This window comes from Erithacus rubecula (genome assembly GCF_903797595.1).
Source record: "Erithacus rubecula genome assembly, chromosome: 29".
Lineage (NCBI taxonomy): Eukaryota > Metazoa > Chordata > Aves > Passeriformes > Muscicapidae > Erithacus > Erithacus rubecula.
In genome coordinates, this window is record NC_136681.1 from 4669638 (window position 1) to 4684182 (window position 14545).

The 14545-nt window shown below is 42.3% G+C and overlaps 1 protein-coding gene across 1 annotated transcript in view; it reads right to left on the reverse strand.

Moving 5' to 3' along the window:
• Positions 1-13804, reverse strand: part of KAT6A (lysine acetyltransferase 6A) — a 32491-nt gene extending 18687 nt beyond the window's left edge. Inside the window, exons 1-7 of the mRNA XM_079328717.1 lie at positions 13631-13804; positions 11731-11773; positions 10846-11616; positions 2216-2324; positions 1550-1665; positions 1219-1300; positions 340-475 (exon numbers count right to left, since the gene is read on the reverse strand). Of these exons, the coding sequence (XP_079184843.1) occupies positions 340-475; positions 1219-1300; positions 1550-1665; positions 2216-2324; positions 10846-11448 (1046 nt within the window). The 5' untranslated portion in view covers positions 11449-11616; positions 11731-11773; positions 13631-13804. The remainder of the gene's footprint in view (positions 1-339; positions 476-1218; positions 1301-1549; positions 1666-2215; positions 2325-10845; positions 11617-11730; positions 11774-13630) is intronic.
• Positions 13805-14545: the final 741 nt, after the last annotated feature.

A 14545-nucleotide genomic window follows, 5' to 3' on the forward strand; every position in this document is an offset into this window, starting at 1 on the left:
TAATTTCTTTAAACAACAGTAAAGGTTCTTGGGAAATACAAAGCAAGGCAATTATGCTGGAAGAAGGAGGCATCCAGCAAAACAGATTCATGAACTGCAAAATTTGCCTATGACTGTAAGGAGTAGTTAAAAAATAAACAGTAGATTACTACAAAGAGTAAAAAAACTTGGCCAAAAGAAGCACTGAGGAGGTTACTTGTAGTCTTTCACAGCCCTTTTCAGAAAATCTGTTACGAACAGCTCTTAATAGTAAAAGAAAACTTCTTACAAAGTAGAGACTTCAGAAATACCCACTGTGCCACAGAATCTCACATCTTACTTTTCCTTATAAAGACTTACGTTGTATTTTGATTCTTTAACCTGTTTTTGGGACGTCCTATAGGGTTAGCATAGCGTCTTTTGATCTGTGCTGCCTTCTTCTGTAAAAGTTTTCTCCCTTTCTTCCGTGGTCGGCATATTTGACATATCCACATACCTATAAGACACAAGACCCCATCACCAAATGCAAGAGACATCTATAAAGGACAAAAGGGAGAAATACAGCCCACAGGCCTTCTGAGATTAAGGGTAGGAATAGTACCAAAGGCCCTGATTAGCACACAGACGTGTAAGAAGAATTATGTGTATGCTTCAACAATCTAAATTCAAGTCCTGTTAATATTCCCCAAACTCCAAAGAGTTCCAAACACAAAGGAAGTTTCCTTAATTGGCAGTACATCATCAGAAAACCATAATTTAATGGTTAATTATCCCATTATCTGCTTATGACTATACCACTTCCAACTATCTTTAATATGAAAGTTCTCTTCTAACTACCAAGGAAAAATCTTCCATAGATAATTTGCTTTCTGATTGGAAAGAAAAGTTCACTTGTCCAGAATACTCCACAGTCAAAAACACAGGAGCTGTCTCTTTCTTTTGTACAAGGTTATTCATGCAAATGAAAGCTAATCATCTTAATCTGTAGGGATCTCTTCTATTCCTTCAAACCTCAAGATTTTTTTTTTCTTCCAAAACCCATCACAGAGAGTAATGTACAGGAGACAGGACATAGTGAAAAAAGCCTGGATGTGAGGTTCTGACCCTTCTTTGGTTTCTAATACCTGAAAGGTAAATCCATACAAAAATGAGCTAAATGTAGCTAAAAGAGGACCAAATAAGTGGAAGCACTGTCTGCCCACTGATCTCTTCCAACACCATCTTAAACAAATTCCTCACCTTTTGGCATCCTGGTAAGAGGAGGATCACAGCATTCCATGTGAAAGCCACGGTCACAGGAGTCACAAAATAGCATGTTATCCTGTTGAAGACCGATAATCTCTCTTTATATGTGCATCAGCATCAAGCCCCCCCTTAATTTGTCACAATTTCAGAAGAACAGGCACCCAGTTTTCAACTACAGACAATTCAAGATATTTCACAGGTCTCAGACTACCAGATAAAAATAAAAGCTGCAGATATTTGCCTCTTAAATAATTGTATTTTATAGTTTAATGTATCAGCCACAAAACTGGTATCCTCTTCATTTAATCCACACTCCATTACTCACAGCATTTTTTCCTTGATCTCTACAGGAACTGCATGTTTTGCACTCAATACACTGCCATCGCAAGGCTTTCACTCGAACTGTCAGCTCTGGAGAGAACTTCAAACAGGATGGATGACCTAGAGAAAAAAAAAGAAAATTTTACTGGTAAAATCATTCTATTTCTGTTAATGGTCATACATAGCTCACATAGAGGCTACTGCAACAATGATGCATTCCCATGCAGAATTTTGGTTCAAATACTCCTATTTTTAGGTACTTCTATTCTTAGCTACTTATAACACAAACCAATGCCCTAGACAGTAAATGGCAGGCCCACATACAAAAGACCCTAAAGATAATTCTTCATAACTGAATTGAGAAACATGGTGAAACAGGTCTTCATTGCCACATTAAAAAAAAAAACCAAAAACCAAAAACCAACAACTTCCAAGAGCCATATTAATTATTTATGCTAGGTTAACTCAACTGTTTCCCCTCTGGAAGCCTAAGATTCAGCTGAGCTAACTGACATATTCCTCCCATGTCTGAGCCAGCAGGAGGGACCACAGCAGAGTTCTCTGTCCCAAGTGGCAGGATTCCCACTGGCTGCACACTCCCTCTGTGCAAGGTACAGCTGCTCTGGCTCCAGGGAAGGGCAACACTAGCACCCTGGCAATGGCTACCTACCACTGTTGCCACAGTCAGCACAAGAGATGAGCTCCTCAGGCTTCTTCTCTCGATTTTGCTCTTTTGTACCAAGGCAGAAACTGCAAATTGGAATTGGTTCAGCAACCGGCTGTGAGGAAAACAGACAGTAAGAGCACTGGGGATCTCAAGGGAGTAAACTGTAATACACAAATTGACACAGATATTTATATATCACATAAATATGATGTAATACACATCATGTCTCAAAGATTTTCCCTGGTTCTCAGATTCAATACAGCACTAACTGAATAGAAGTTAGTACTCCAAAGCACAAAAACAGTACAACTATTAACATTGTTATGAAAAACTAAAATCTTCCTGCAGAAAATTATGTGAGTATGCTATTTAGCAATCACAAGCAGATAAAAAGGTGTGATCTCTCTGAAAAAGTTATGGGGGGAGTTAGACATTGTGTAAGAAAAAATATGTCTTTAAGATGAGGCACAGCACAAGCGAAGTAAGAAATAGACATGAATTAGCCAACAATGCATTTGGACTGGAATAAGCAGGACATTTTTAAATTTAAGGACTGCCATGCAGCCTCTTCAAAAATGTAGCAAGTGCAGTAATTGCTTGTTTCAAAGTGGTACTTGATCAACTAGTAAGAGTGAAAAGATGGCATAGTTTAACATTAAGTGTTGGATTTCACTATCCAGAAAATTCTTTCTAATCCAATTCTACATTTAAACCCTGTGATTTATAGTTTCCAGACCAAAGATGTACACAAAATTGAATTTAAAAATACAATAAAAATATGCTAAAATCCCTGGAAATGGGAATAATGTTAGATCATGGCAAGTCTTGAAAAACATTCTTTGTATAGCTATATCAGGTTACAGTTAGCGATTTCAAACATACCTTTTCAGAAGCTATTCTGCAGGTATATATGTGTATACTGTTAATTACTGCATGGAAGCATATGCCAGAAGAACTTCAAGCACCATTACCCTGCCTAAGCCAAAGCAGAATCCAGAATAGTTTCTTGCAGGCACCAGGTTTGTTTATATTATTGTAATACAGAAACTGAAAATGTGAAAGCTCTACCTTTCACTCAGTATACACACAAAGCACATACAGTACACTTTCAGTCTGAGGTATGGTCCTTAAAGCATTCACTAGATGGAAACAATCTGAACACCTTGGAAATTTGCTGTTTCAAAAGTCAGCCACACAACAGGAATGAAAGCCTGATATTCTTCATTTAGAATGCAAGTATTTATATTAGCCTTTGGGTAAATCCCAAAATATGCTGAAGTATAAACTAACATGAAATCACCTGCCCATCAAACTACTTCAGTCTGGAATATGTTCACAGGATTAGTTAATTGAAGGATTGCAGCTTTTGCTCCTTTTGAGAAACACAGAAAACAAGACAACTGTACCTAGTTATGCCAAGCATACAAATCATTACTATCCAAGTAGGAGGGGGAAGCTAGCACCTTCACTGCCCACAGGAATATCGTTCCAGTCACAGCCACCAGAACAACGGGAGCTGAAATAAGCTATGCAGGGATTCCCTCTCCTCTTCTAACAGAGAGAGGGGATCTAAAAACTGTTCTCTTTTTGTTCATGACTGGGCTCTAGGTGCCAGACAGCTAGCTGCTTCCAGTCACTGTCAGGTGTACAGGGAGGAAAAGAACCTTGCATATGAAGGTTCAGCCAGTGCTTTAATTTCTTTGGAATTAAGATTTCAGGAATTACTTTTACCTTCTGCCTTTTGAAAGGAAAGCTGTAACACTGATGCAACTTTTTAGGGGAGAAATAAAATTATTTCATGTATCCTCTGCAAGAAGTTCATGAACAATTTATTTAATCAAATAGAGTTTTATAGACAGTCAACAGCCTAGGATAGTAATTATTTTCTGTTCCAGCCAGTATTTGTGCATACCCTGCTCATGCCCACAAGTAAATACTATCTAGGTTTGGAAGAACCAGCTCAAAAACTATCCTTCACAGCTTCAATGTTTCTTGCATTTACTACCCCTGGCAAGCTGCAAGCAAACACTTTATCACACTTTAAAAAACCCCAAAACATCTACAGTTTGAGGGAAAGCTCTACTAGAATTCAAAATGCTTTAGAATAATTAATTAAATTGGAACAGTTTTGAATGTGGAGATCAGGCTACTCTTCCAAAGCTTCTGTGTGAGATTGTTGCACTAAGTATGGAGAGATCTCACTGCTGCTGTGTTTGTTCAGCAAAGAACATCCTGGCAAGTGAAAAATGCAAGCACACAATGAAAGATTAGTGAAAACAAGACTGGAAGCAGGCAGCTGAGTTTCATACTGAAAATTTTTGGCAGACATTCAACTCCTTCTGCTGTTTTGCTAGCAAGCACATCTATCTGTGTGATGTCACCAGATTCAGTGAGGGAGGGAGCCAGAACAAATTGGACTGACAGTGTCTTGCAGCCTGCCAGCTTCTCAGCATATGCTGTTACTATACAAAGGGTTTCTAGAAACCAAATGTGCCTTAAAGATTCTCTCTGCTCTCCTAAAGGCACCTATGGAGAAATGCCTATGGAAGAAGTGTAGTAATTTCACAGTCTTGGTTCTGGCCAATCCATCTGCTTTGTAGTCCTCTTAATTCAGGAGAAGTGAAGTTGGGAAATGCCTCAAAACTCAGTCAAGTCTGCAGGCCAGGATGTCCTAATGGTCACTTGTCAGTAATGTTAAAGTACTTTACAGATGTTTTAATACCACCTGGGGCTCACAAAATACCAGGACTATCTTTGTCCCATCAACACATACCTCTTTCTGGTAGTCACTGTGGTTGAAATCGAGTGGGAATAGAATTTAAACCAGCATAAAAGAAACACATACACTCACAGCAACATTTTTTCTGCTTTGCTCTTTAAGACCCCCTGAATGTGAACCCCTTAGAAACCACACAGATGACTTCAGAGAATTCAAACTAGATAACATTTTCTTGTGTGTTGTTTTTAAGCAAGTGAAAAATCATTACTCCTCACTTCAAATAGCTCATTCTGTTGCAAAGGTCTCACTCAAAAGCTGTAGCTCCTGTCAAGAGCAGATGAACCAGAAAAGACAGAGGGAAAGTACAACCTACACCACACGGAAAAATTATTTAAAACATGAGGTAACATGTTTCAGTGAGCATCGCATCACATGGATTACGTGCCTTTTGGATCAGTGGCTGGAGAGGAAAACTGCTCCAGTTCCATGCCTCAATAAAATCAGAACCAATGAATTTCATATTGTCAAAGTAATTTTACAAATCATGTGGGCTTTTTTGCTGTATATGGAGAAAACTGCAGAATTTAGGAAATACTATTCAATAATATCAACTTGTAGCAGCAATGGTTAGTAACTAACCCTTTTTTCTATATAAGTTACCAAATCACAACTCTTAATGTTCCCTCCAGAAAGTAGAGTGAAGAAAAAAAATTAAGCAACAGAGTAAAAACAGAAATCCCTTAAAATACTGTTTTTACTCAAGAAAACAATGCTAAATATATTTTAATACACTCAAGAAAAGCTATTACTGAAACATACACATGTATGTTTATCTGTGTAAATGGATATTATCTCCAATTCACTTGATGAATCTCATTTGAAAAGAAGCATATTTATTTGGCAGAATGATGGCCTAAAACACAAGACTACATTAAAACAAATGTAAGGGAGAAAATATCAAATGGCATACAAGAATAGAACAAGCATGAAATACAAACCTCTTCTTAAGAGAAACATAGGGTCATTAAATAGAAAAATTAAAGGGCATTTAAAATAAGTGCTGCTGTTTGAGGAAAGCCTAATACAATGGAGAGAAAATCTGATATGCTGGTACAAGAGTAAAACCAAGTGTGAAGGCTGACAGCTTGGATACTAGTGGATACACAGGCTGTATTTCCACAGTGATTATTGATATCTGGAAACCAATGCAAAAAAAGCAATGTAAATAGTATCTGGGGCTGACAGTCAAACTGAAGAAATTATTTTACTACCAGATACAGTAAAAACTTCACAGAATGTCAACTGGAAATGCTTAGATGGACAATTGTTAAATAACCTTCCCAGAACTAACAAGTTCTGTAATCAGAGGATTAAAACTATGCAAGATTTGTTAGTCAAAATCAGAATCACATGCCAAGACTTCCTGACTGCAAACTCAGGGCAGTGAGGGGAAAGAGAGGCTCAGATTTCCTTCTCAGCACTATGAAGAAACTCCCTTCACTTGACACTGATTCAGGAACCTAGCAGTTCAAGTTACTGAAGTTTTCTTTAGTCAAAGTAATATCCTGTGAGCTCTCACAATTTCTCCCAGCTTCACAATTTTCAAGAAAATATGGGATGTTGTCTTGATAGTGAAAGATTATTATATTACTCTATTTTAGATCAAAAGATATTTCTAAGCCACAGCTGCAAAAGAAAAACACCCTCCTCAAATTAAGAGCAAGTTAATATCTTAATTCCTCTCACTGAAAAAAACCCCTTGTATTCCACAATACTTGAAAAAAAAAGGAACTTCAACATTTACTTTGATTTCTAGAAATAGCAAGTTACTTTGGGGATAAGATTTTGTTAAAACCTAAGTAATGTCTGTGCACAGAGGTAATTATTCTACCTCTAAATACTGTAAACTGCTTTACTTCAAGATTAGCAGCATCCCTAAAAGAATGGAAAATACTTCCGTTAGAAAATGGAAAAACATATTTAACAGAATACAGAACCTCACATAAACATGATACCAGGAAAGAGGAGCTGTCAGTTAAAGATCTCTACCTGATTCGAGGATGCTGCTTGTAGTTTACGCAGGATACCCACACAAGTTCAACTGTGATACCAAATCCTACTCAGTTTTTGAACCTTTATCACCTTGAACATAAAATGGAGAGAACAAAACATTCTACACGCAAGTCTTCACTACCAAAATTCACTGCTCAATATACCACTCTTGACAGTAAGATTTAACCACGTCCCATAGTCACTACATGCTATTTTCTCTCCTAGCACCACACGAGCAGCCTTATACAGCAAGTGTGGCAAAAACCCACACGCTGATAAAACTTTTTACAAACAGGTCTGTTGCTGAGTGACAACCCATACAAAGGTATCCTGAATTTGCAAAGCCAGGTGAAGTCAGAACATTTTATGGTTGTACATTTTGAAGGAAAAAATACCATTGGCGGCAGCACTAAGTAAGTGCATCTACTTGTTCCTGAGATTGTACTGAAGATTTTGCACGCAGCTTAATGATTAGCAGCTTCTGAAGTTCAATCACTACAATGCTCAGCATCAGAATTACCTTCTTTCCTTCCATGCACACCTTCAAGGAATTCACTATGAGCCCAGACAAATTAAGAGATCCAGCACTAAAATCAAAACATGCATTACTAAATATCCAGAACTAAGTCTCAAGTATTGAGGAGAAACCTAAGGCTGGGAGAGGCTGTATATACTGTTCATGAATTCCAAGTGAAGTTAAACCTATACATACACTCATCTAAAGGCTGTATCTGACACCAGTTTTTCTGGACTTTTAAGATCAGATGGGACAGTTCAGCAGAAATAGGGAGAAATGTTGACTTCTTTCAGAAATCAGACTTCTTTCTTCAGAATACCTTTCGGTTTTCAGTATTTTCAAACCAGAAGTTATTGTTCATGCATTGGTCCACAGACTGGTTAACTAACCTTCAAAAGTACCTCAAAACAAGCAAATATATTAGAAATGAGATTCTGTTTCCTACTCAAGGGTCATTCTTCTTGGACACCCTTCTCATTCCTTTCTTCTGCATCTCACTACAAGTCCAGATTTACCACAACAGCAGTAACAATGGGTAGCCTGCCTGATTCTTGAACATTTAAACAAGCAATGTTACAACCTCTCATCTAATGCCAGAAGCAGTATTATAAGCTGCTCCGAGTAAAGATGTTCATACAATCAGAAAAATATTGGTGAAGAAAGAAAAATTAAGATTTATACAACAATTTTACAAAGATTCTTTCTGTAACAAGTGTCAACAAAACAAAAGCAGAGCAGACTATCTTCAAGGCATCCAGCCTGAAGACCTGCAACTTACTACAGCTTAAGTTTCTCATGATGGTGCACCAGGAAAGGGCTCTTTGCTCTTAAACAGTACTAAATATTTCTGTGTTGTAGAAGTCTCTCAAAGCAATGCAGTAATTACTGCATTGTAGCACTACTATATTAACTATTGAACAGTTGTCTTGGTTTTGGCTGAGATCATGTCAATTCTTCTCCTAGGAGCAGGTATGGTGCTGTGTTTCGCAGGATGAGAATACCGTGGATAACTCATTGATGGTTCAGTTGCCACCAAGTTGGGTTTACACCACCCACACTGAGGAGGCTGGCAGGCACGGGATGCTGGGATGGGACACAGCTGGGACAGCTGACCCAGCCTGCCCAAAGAGATCTCCAGACCATCTGGTGTCATGCTCAATACATAAACTGGGGAGAAGCTGTCTGGGGGCTGCTGCTCAGGGACTGTCAGGCCATCAATTGGCAGGTGGGAGATCCAACTGTTTTTGTTCCTGTTATCGCCAAGGCTCTTCTAAGAATCAAGGGAAACATTATCACAACACTCCCAAAGAATCTGTACCAAGTATATTCCACTAAAGAAAAACAAAGAAGGTCATTGCAGTGTCTGCACGGAAAAAACAACCAACCAAGAACAAATGAAAACCAAAAAATAAACTGTCTTCGAAATCCTGGAGAACAGGAACTTTGAGCCATCACTGACTTGCCGCGCAATCAATACTGGCAGAACCTACATGTTTTAACATAGCATCTTCGAAATTACTTCAGAAACTAGTATTAAACTCTGCCTGAGTTACGCAGCACAGAAATAGTACATGAAGAGCAGAAATCTAGGGTTAAGCACAGACAAACATAGACACAAAAACTCAGAACAATTTATTGAAAAAATCCCTTGCAAAATTTGTATTTTTCCAGGGGAACAAAAAATAAATCCCAGAGTACATTCAGTAGTTCATACTACCATTCACCACTCTGATTTATAACATTTTAAGAAAAGTGCAAGGAACAATTAATCTCAAAGAATATCAAGCTGCTCCTGAGTTTTGGCACATTACTGGGAGGCTGAATAGGCTGTAAAACATACTGTGGCACAGCCACTATTATCATCTGTTACCAACACTCTCAATCCAGCCACCTTATGTGCCAGGTTTGTTTATATCCACTTTTCACAACATTTTACAACTATACTAATTTCATTATAAACAAAGTTGGAGACCTAAATAGGAAACACTTGTAGACAGAACACTGGAATTTTCAGCATAGTAATACTTCCTACATTATGCCAGCCCACAGCGCAACACACTGACAAGTTAAGTACTGTGTCCACAGTAAAGCTCCCAACAGTTAAATTAGAACTTCAGGGAAACTTTACTGGTGATAAAGCAGCTGTGTAGATTTTATTTTCTTTAGGAAGAAGACTCCTATAGCAGTTTTAAATCTTCAGATCCTAATAGATCATTAAAGCATCTCTCACCAGAGAGTGAAGCTGACTTCAAAAACCATGAGTAGGACACACCCAAAGAACGCATCCCTGAACAGGACATTTATACCATCCAAGAACTTCTATTCTGCTAAGAAATCTATCTCTTTAGGATAAAAAATTATAATTTTCACATTCTAGATGTCCTAGAGACAAGTAGTGCAAATTATGAATCACTGGCAAATTGATCTTCAGTAAAACAAAGACAAGCTTCTGTTTTACTCTATGTTCACAGTAACAGAAAGAATAAAAAGATACTGACTGAGTATGAATTTCACTCCAACAACTTCATCTTGAGGTTAGAGCAGAGGATCAATGACTTTAGGAATGCAGAAGTATGGCAGAAATGAGGGGAAAACCACGAAAAATAAGAGAAAGTAACAGGAAAAATATATTTTGTTTTTTATAAAGAACTTGTACTTAAAATGGAGGAGAGAGGAGGGGGCAGAGGATGCAGAAGTCCCTGAGTCCTCCTCCCAGCATCTCCATGCTCTCTAGATCACAGAATGGCTTGGGTGGGCAAGGACCTTAAAAGTCATCCGGCTCCAACCCCCTGTCACAGGTAGAAACACCCTCCACCAGACGAGGTTTCTTCCTATTTCACAACAAAGAGGTTCTGGGACATAAAGTTCTTTGCCCACTATAAAGAAAGCCTCTAAGACAGCATTAGGTGGCAATTGCTAAACAACCCTTCACTATGTTACCTGAATTCAAATAGAAAGAAGAAATGGCAGACAAATAAAAATATGAAAGGAGGAGATCATCTCAAGTTTGCTTTGTAAATCCACTTCACCTTCAAGAGAGATGGCTTACTGCCTATCTTTTGCTGACACACCTACAGTAAACCTGTTACCACACCTTCAGTTCCACTGCACAGAAGCACTGTAAATTCCCCACAGTAGCTCATCTGCAATTTTCTGGTCCGAAGTACAAATTATAATCCAATACATTTCCTCTCATGTTTAGAAAATTTGATACAATGGGATCCTAAATACACATTTGTAACTTCTAACATACCAGATTCAAGATCATAGGCCTCAAATTACAACTCTATACTGACACATTCCATCCATCACAAGAAAATGATCACGCAAAAAACTGTGTCTTACCTTATCCTTTTCATGGGGAAGAAGACACACTGGAGGCAGACAGGAAAGAGATTCAAAACTCTCCTTCCCATCAGCATTAGTGGTTGCTTTAGTGTTGAGTTGGTACAGAGGTCCATCCTTAAGAAGCCTACCATGGCCAACAGCACGTTTGACAGCTAATCGTAATTGCTGGTGAAAAATGGAGGCAGCACTACCTCCAAATAATGCAGACACATCTTTCTGACCTTTCAGAAAGCGCTCAATGTTCTTCAAGGATGAGCCACTGGACTCACCCAAGCCCTCAATTGCCCGTTTAATAAGTTTATTCCAGTCCACATTTGGTTTACCATCCAACTTGCCATGGTTCCGAGGCTTCGGAAGTGCTATTCTCCCAGGATTATCAGGATCCTTGTAGGAGTTGAGACCCTTGTTGGAGACTTTTAAAATAGTTCCATCTTTAACACTCAACTCTAACTGTTCCAGAACAGTTTTGCGGTCCAGACCATGTGAAGATGACACTGCATTGCATATCCTCTCCTCTGAAGGTCGTTGTTTTTGCTTCTTTACCTTTTTGATTGCCTCCAAAATCCACTCTGTATACAGCGGGTTGGCGAGTTTTACCATGGTGAAGAATTCTGTATATCCATAGAGTCGTTATCCTTTATCCTGATGCTGAATGAGCTTCAAATGATGAGAAAACAGATCCTCGAATGATGGGAACCAGCTAACCATAGCATACACGTTTTCTGTTCTGAATTAATCTTTCTTTCTCAAACATTATTTGCTTTCACACTGAAGAGAAGAAAACAAAATAGTTAGAAACTTCTATACTCTTTCCAATAAATCCCATAACAGCTTCACAGAAAGGTTTTCCACAAAGGTATAAAGATTTCAGCATTATCTCACCTGAGCTTCTGGTCTCACAATCAAAAGAGCTCTAATGTTAGGCCTGAAAGAAAACAACAGAGACAATAAAAATGAAACAAAACAAAAAAAAACAGCTATGAAGAAAAGAAAAAAAAGTAGCAGACAATGTTAATTTGTTAAACATATAGCAGAGTTTTAAGTCACTACAGTTCTGAAATATTGAAGTAATACTTCAGGTTTCATCTTCACTAGTAACAAAAGCATACTTCAGCATTAAAATTACTCCACCCAATCTAGAGAAAAGTATCCTTTCCATTTTGATCCATTAATCTATACCAAGATTTGTATCACTGCTGAGCATAACAACAAAAATTAGTATTTGGGTGGGAAAAAAAAAAGAAAAACACAACAAACATCTTGAAAGAGTAGCAGCTCTCCTAATTTTAACAGATGGAAGACACTGCCTGAAACTTCCATAGAAAATAGGAATACCAAGACTCTTAAGCAAATAGCAAGAAACTTTCAGAGCACTTTCAGGAGTGTACTCATGGGTTTCCCTTCTGTAAAGAAAAGCTGTGACATTTGTTCCACAAAGGAAAAACATGAAGAAACACAGCTAGAGATTAAAATAAAATGCTCTACTTTTAAAGGCTATAGAAAAAAAGAATACAACATAATTTTCAGTATTGATGAGGCCCACTGAAAACACCTGAGGACAACAGGTGACCATACACAGCTTAAAAGGAATACTTATGACACTGCTATTTAACAATGCTGGTGAAAGGGTATGAGACTCTACTTCAGAGCCTTTAGCTAGTTATCTTTAAAACAGCTTTTTCTAGGTGTGGTAACTGCTGTGCTGAAGTTCTACTTCAGGAATACACTACTACACTAACCAAGAAGGATCTGTAAAGTGTTTATCACAAAAAATAACGACTCTCTACAAGGGAAGTTTTAGACAAGAGCTAAGCCGACAACACAGATATCCTGCTCTGCCTTCTAGTAAGTACTGAAGAATTTATCAACACAGAATACATTTGCATCTAGACATCAGACTCAACAGTAGAGCTCCAACGGCCAGTACTGGAAAGATTCTGAAGGACTGCTTAAACCAGAAAGGATGCAGTGCTTGCCGAGAGTTCTTTAATGCTGCGAACAACAGATGCAAACGGAAATATGGTCCTCAACACCTGCCCTCCTCGCAAGGCAGAGATGCGCTCCCGCGGTGACCCTGCCCGCCTGGATGCCAAGGCCCGCAGGATTCCGTCCCCCGCTCCCGGCCGAGCTCCCTGCGCAGGGCGTTATGCAACCGTCCGGCCAGGCCGGGGCGACACCGGGAGGGTCCCAGCGCCCGTGGGTCAGTCGCTCGCTCGCTCTCTGCGTGACAAGCGACCACTGCACCTGCTACGGCTCGTCCCCATCGCCACCGCGGCTGGGTACCGCGCACGGCGCCCCAAGGAGCGCACTGCCTCGGCACAGAGAGTAGCCCCGAGGAATTGGGGAAAAGCGGGGCGCAGGCCGCAGCCGCGGCAGACAGACGAACCCCACGCAGCTCTCCATCCTCCCGGAGACCGGCAGTGCAGCCCGGCCAGCTCCTCGCACTGGTACAACTGGGCCCGCACCGGCCTCAGCCGCGCTCTCTCGCTCCAGACAGCGAACAGAGCTCAGCTCGCGGACCCCCGACCGGACCGCTCCGCTCGCCTCCCCCGTGCCGTGCCGCGACCGCCGCCTTCCCGAGGCGTGGGCCTGGCGAGCGCCGCGGGAGCGGACGGCGGGGCCGGGCCTGGCGCAGAGCGCCGGCGGGGCCGGAACAGGCCGCGAGCCTGGAGCGCCCAACAGGCCTTCCCCTTCCTCAGGCCACGGAGCTCGCTAACCGCCTGTCCCCGACTTCCTCGGCATCAGCCACCCCAGCCGGCGCGGCTCCGCCAGCGTTACTTACCGAGGCCCGCGAGCACGGGGACCCAGGAGGTGAAGGCCGGACGGCAGCGAAGCCCGAAACTGACACGGCGGCCATCTTGGGCCCGGCGCGCTGCGGCGGGGGGCGGGGGGGGCGCGAGGTGGAACAGCCCGCGGGGGAGGGGGGGGTGGCCAGGCAACGGAACAGCGCGGTGGGGCGCAGACGGTCGCCGGGGGGCGCTGTGGAGCCGCAGCAGCGCCGCGGCGGGAGGAGTAGGCGGGGCCGCGCTTGGAGCGCAGCGGGGAGCGCAGCTCGGCGCGAGCGAGGAGAGCGCAGCGGGGAGCGCAGCTCGGCGCGAGTGAGGGGAGCGCAGCTCGGCGCGAGTGAGGGGAGCGCAGCTCGGCGCGAGTGAGGAGAGCGCAGCGGAGAGCGCAGCTCGGCGCGAGTGAGGAGAGCGCAGCGGGGAGCGCAGCTCGGCGCGAGTGAGGGGAGCGCAGCACGGCGCGAGTGAGGAGAGCGCAGAGGGGAGCGCAGCACGGCGCGAGTGAGGAGAGCGCAGAGGGGAGCGCAGCGGGGAGCGCAGCTCGGCGCGAGTGCGGAGAGCGCAGCGGAGAGCGCAGCTCGGCGCGAGTGAGGAGAGCGCAGCTCGGAGCGCAGCACGGCGCGAGTGAGGAGAGCGCAGCGGGGAGCGCAGCGGAGAGCGCAGCTCGGCGCGAGTGAGGAGAGCGCAGAGGGGAGCGCAGCGGAGAGCGCAGCTCGGCGCGAGTGAGGAGAGCGCAGCTCGGAGCGCAGCACGGCGCGAGTGAGGAGAGCGCAGCTCGGAGCGCAGCGGAGAGCGCAGCTCGGCGCGAGTGAGGAGAGCGCAGCTCGGCGCGAGTGAGGAGAGCGCAGAGGGGAGCGCAGCTCGGAGCGCAGCTCGGCGCGAGTGAGGAGAGCGCAGAGGGGAGCGCAGCTCGG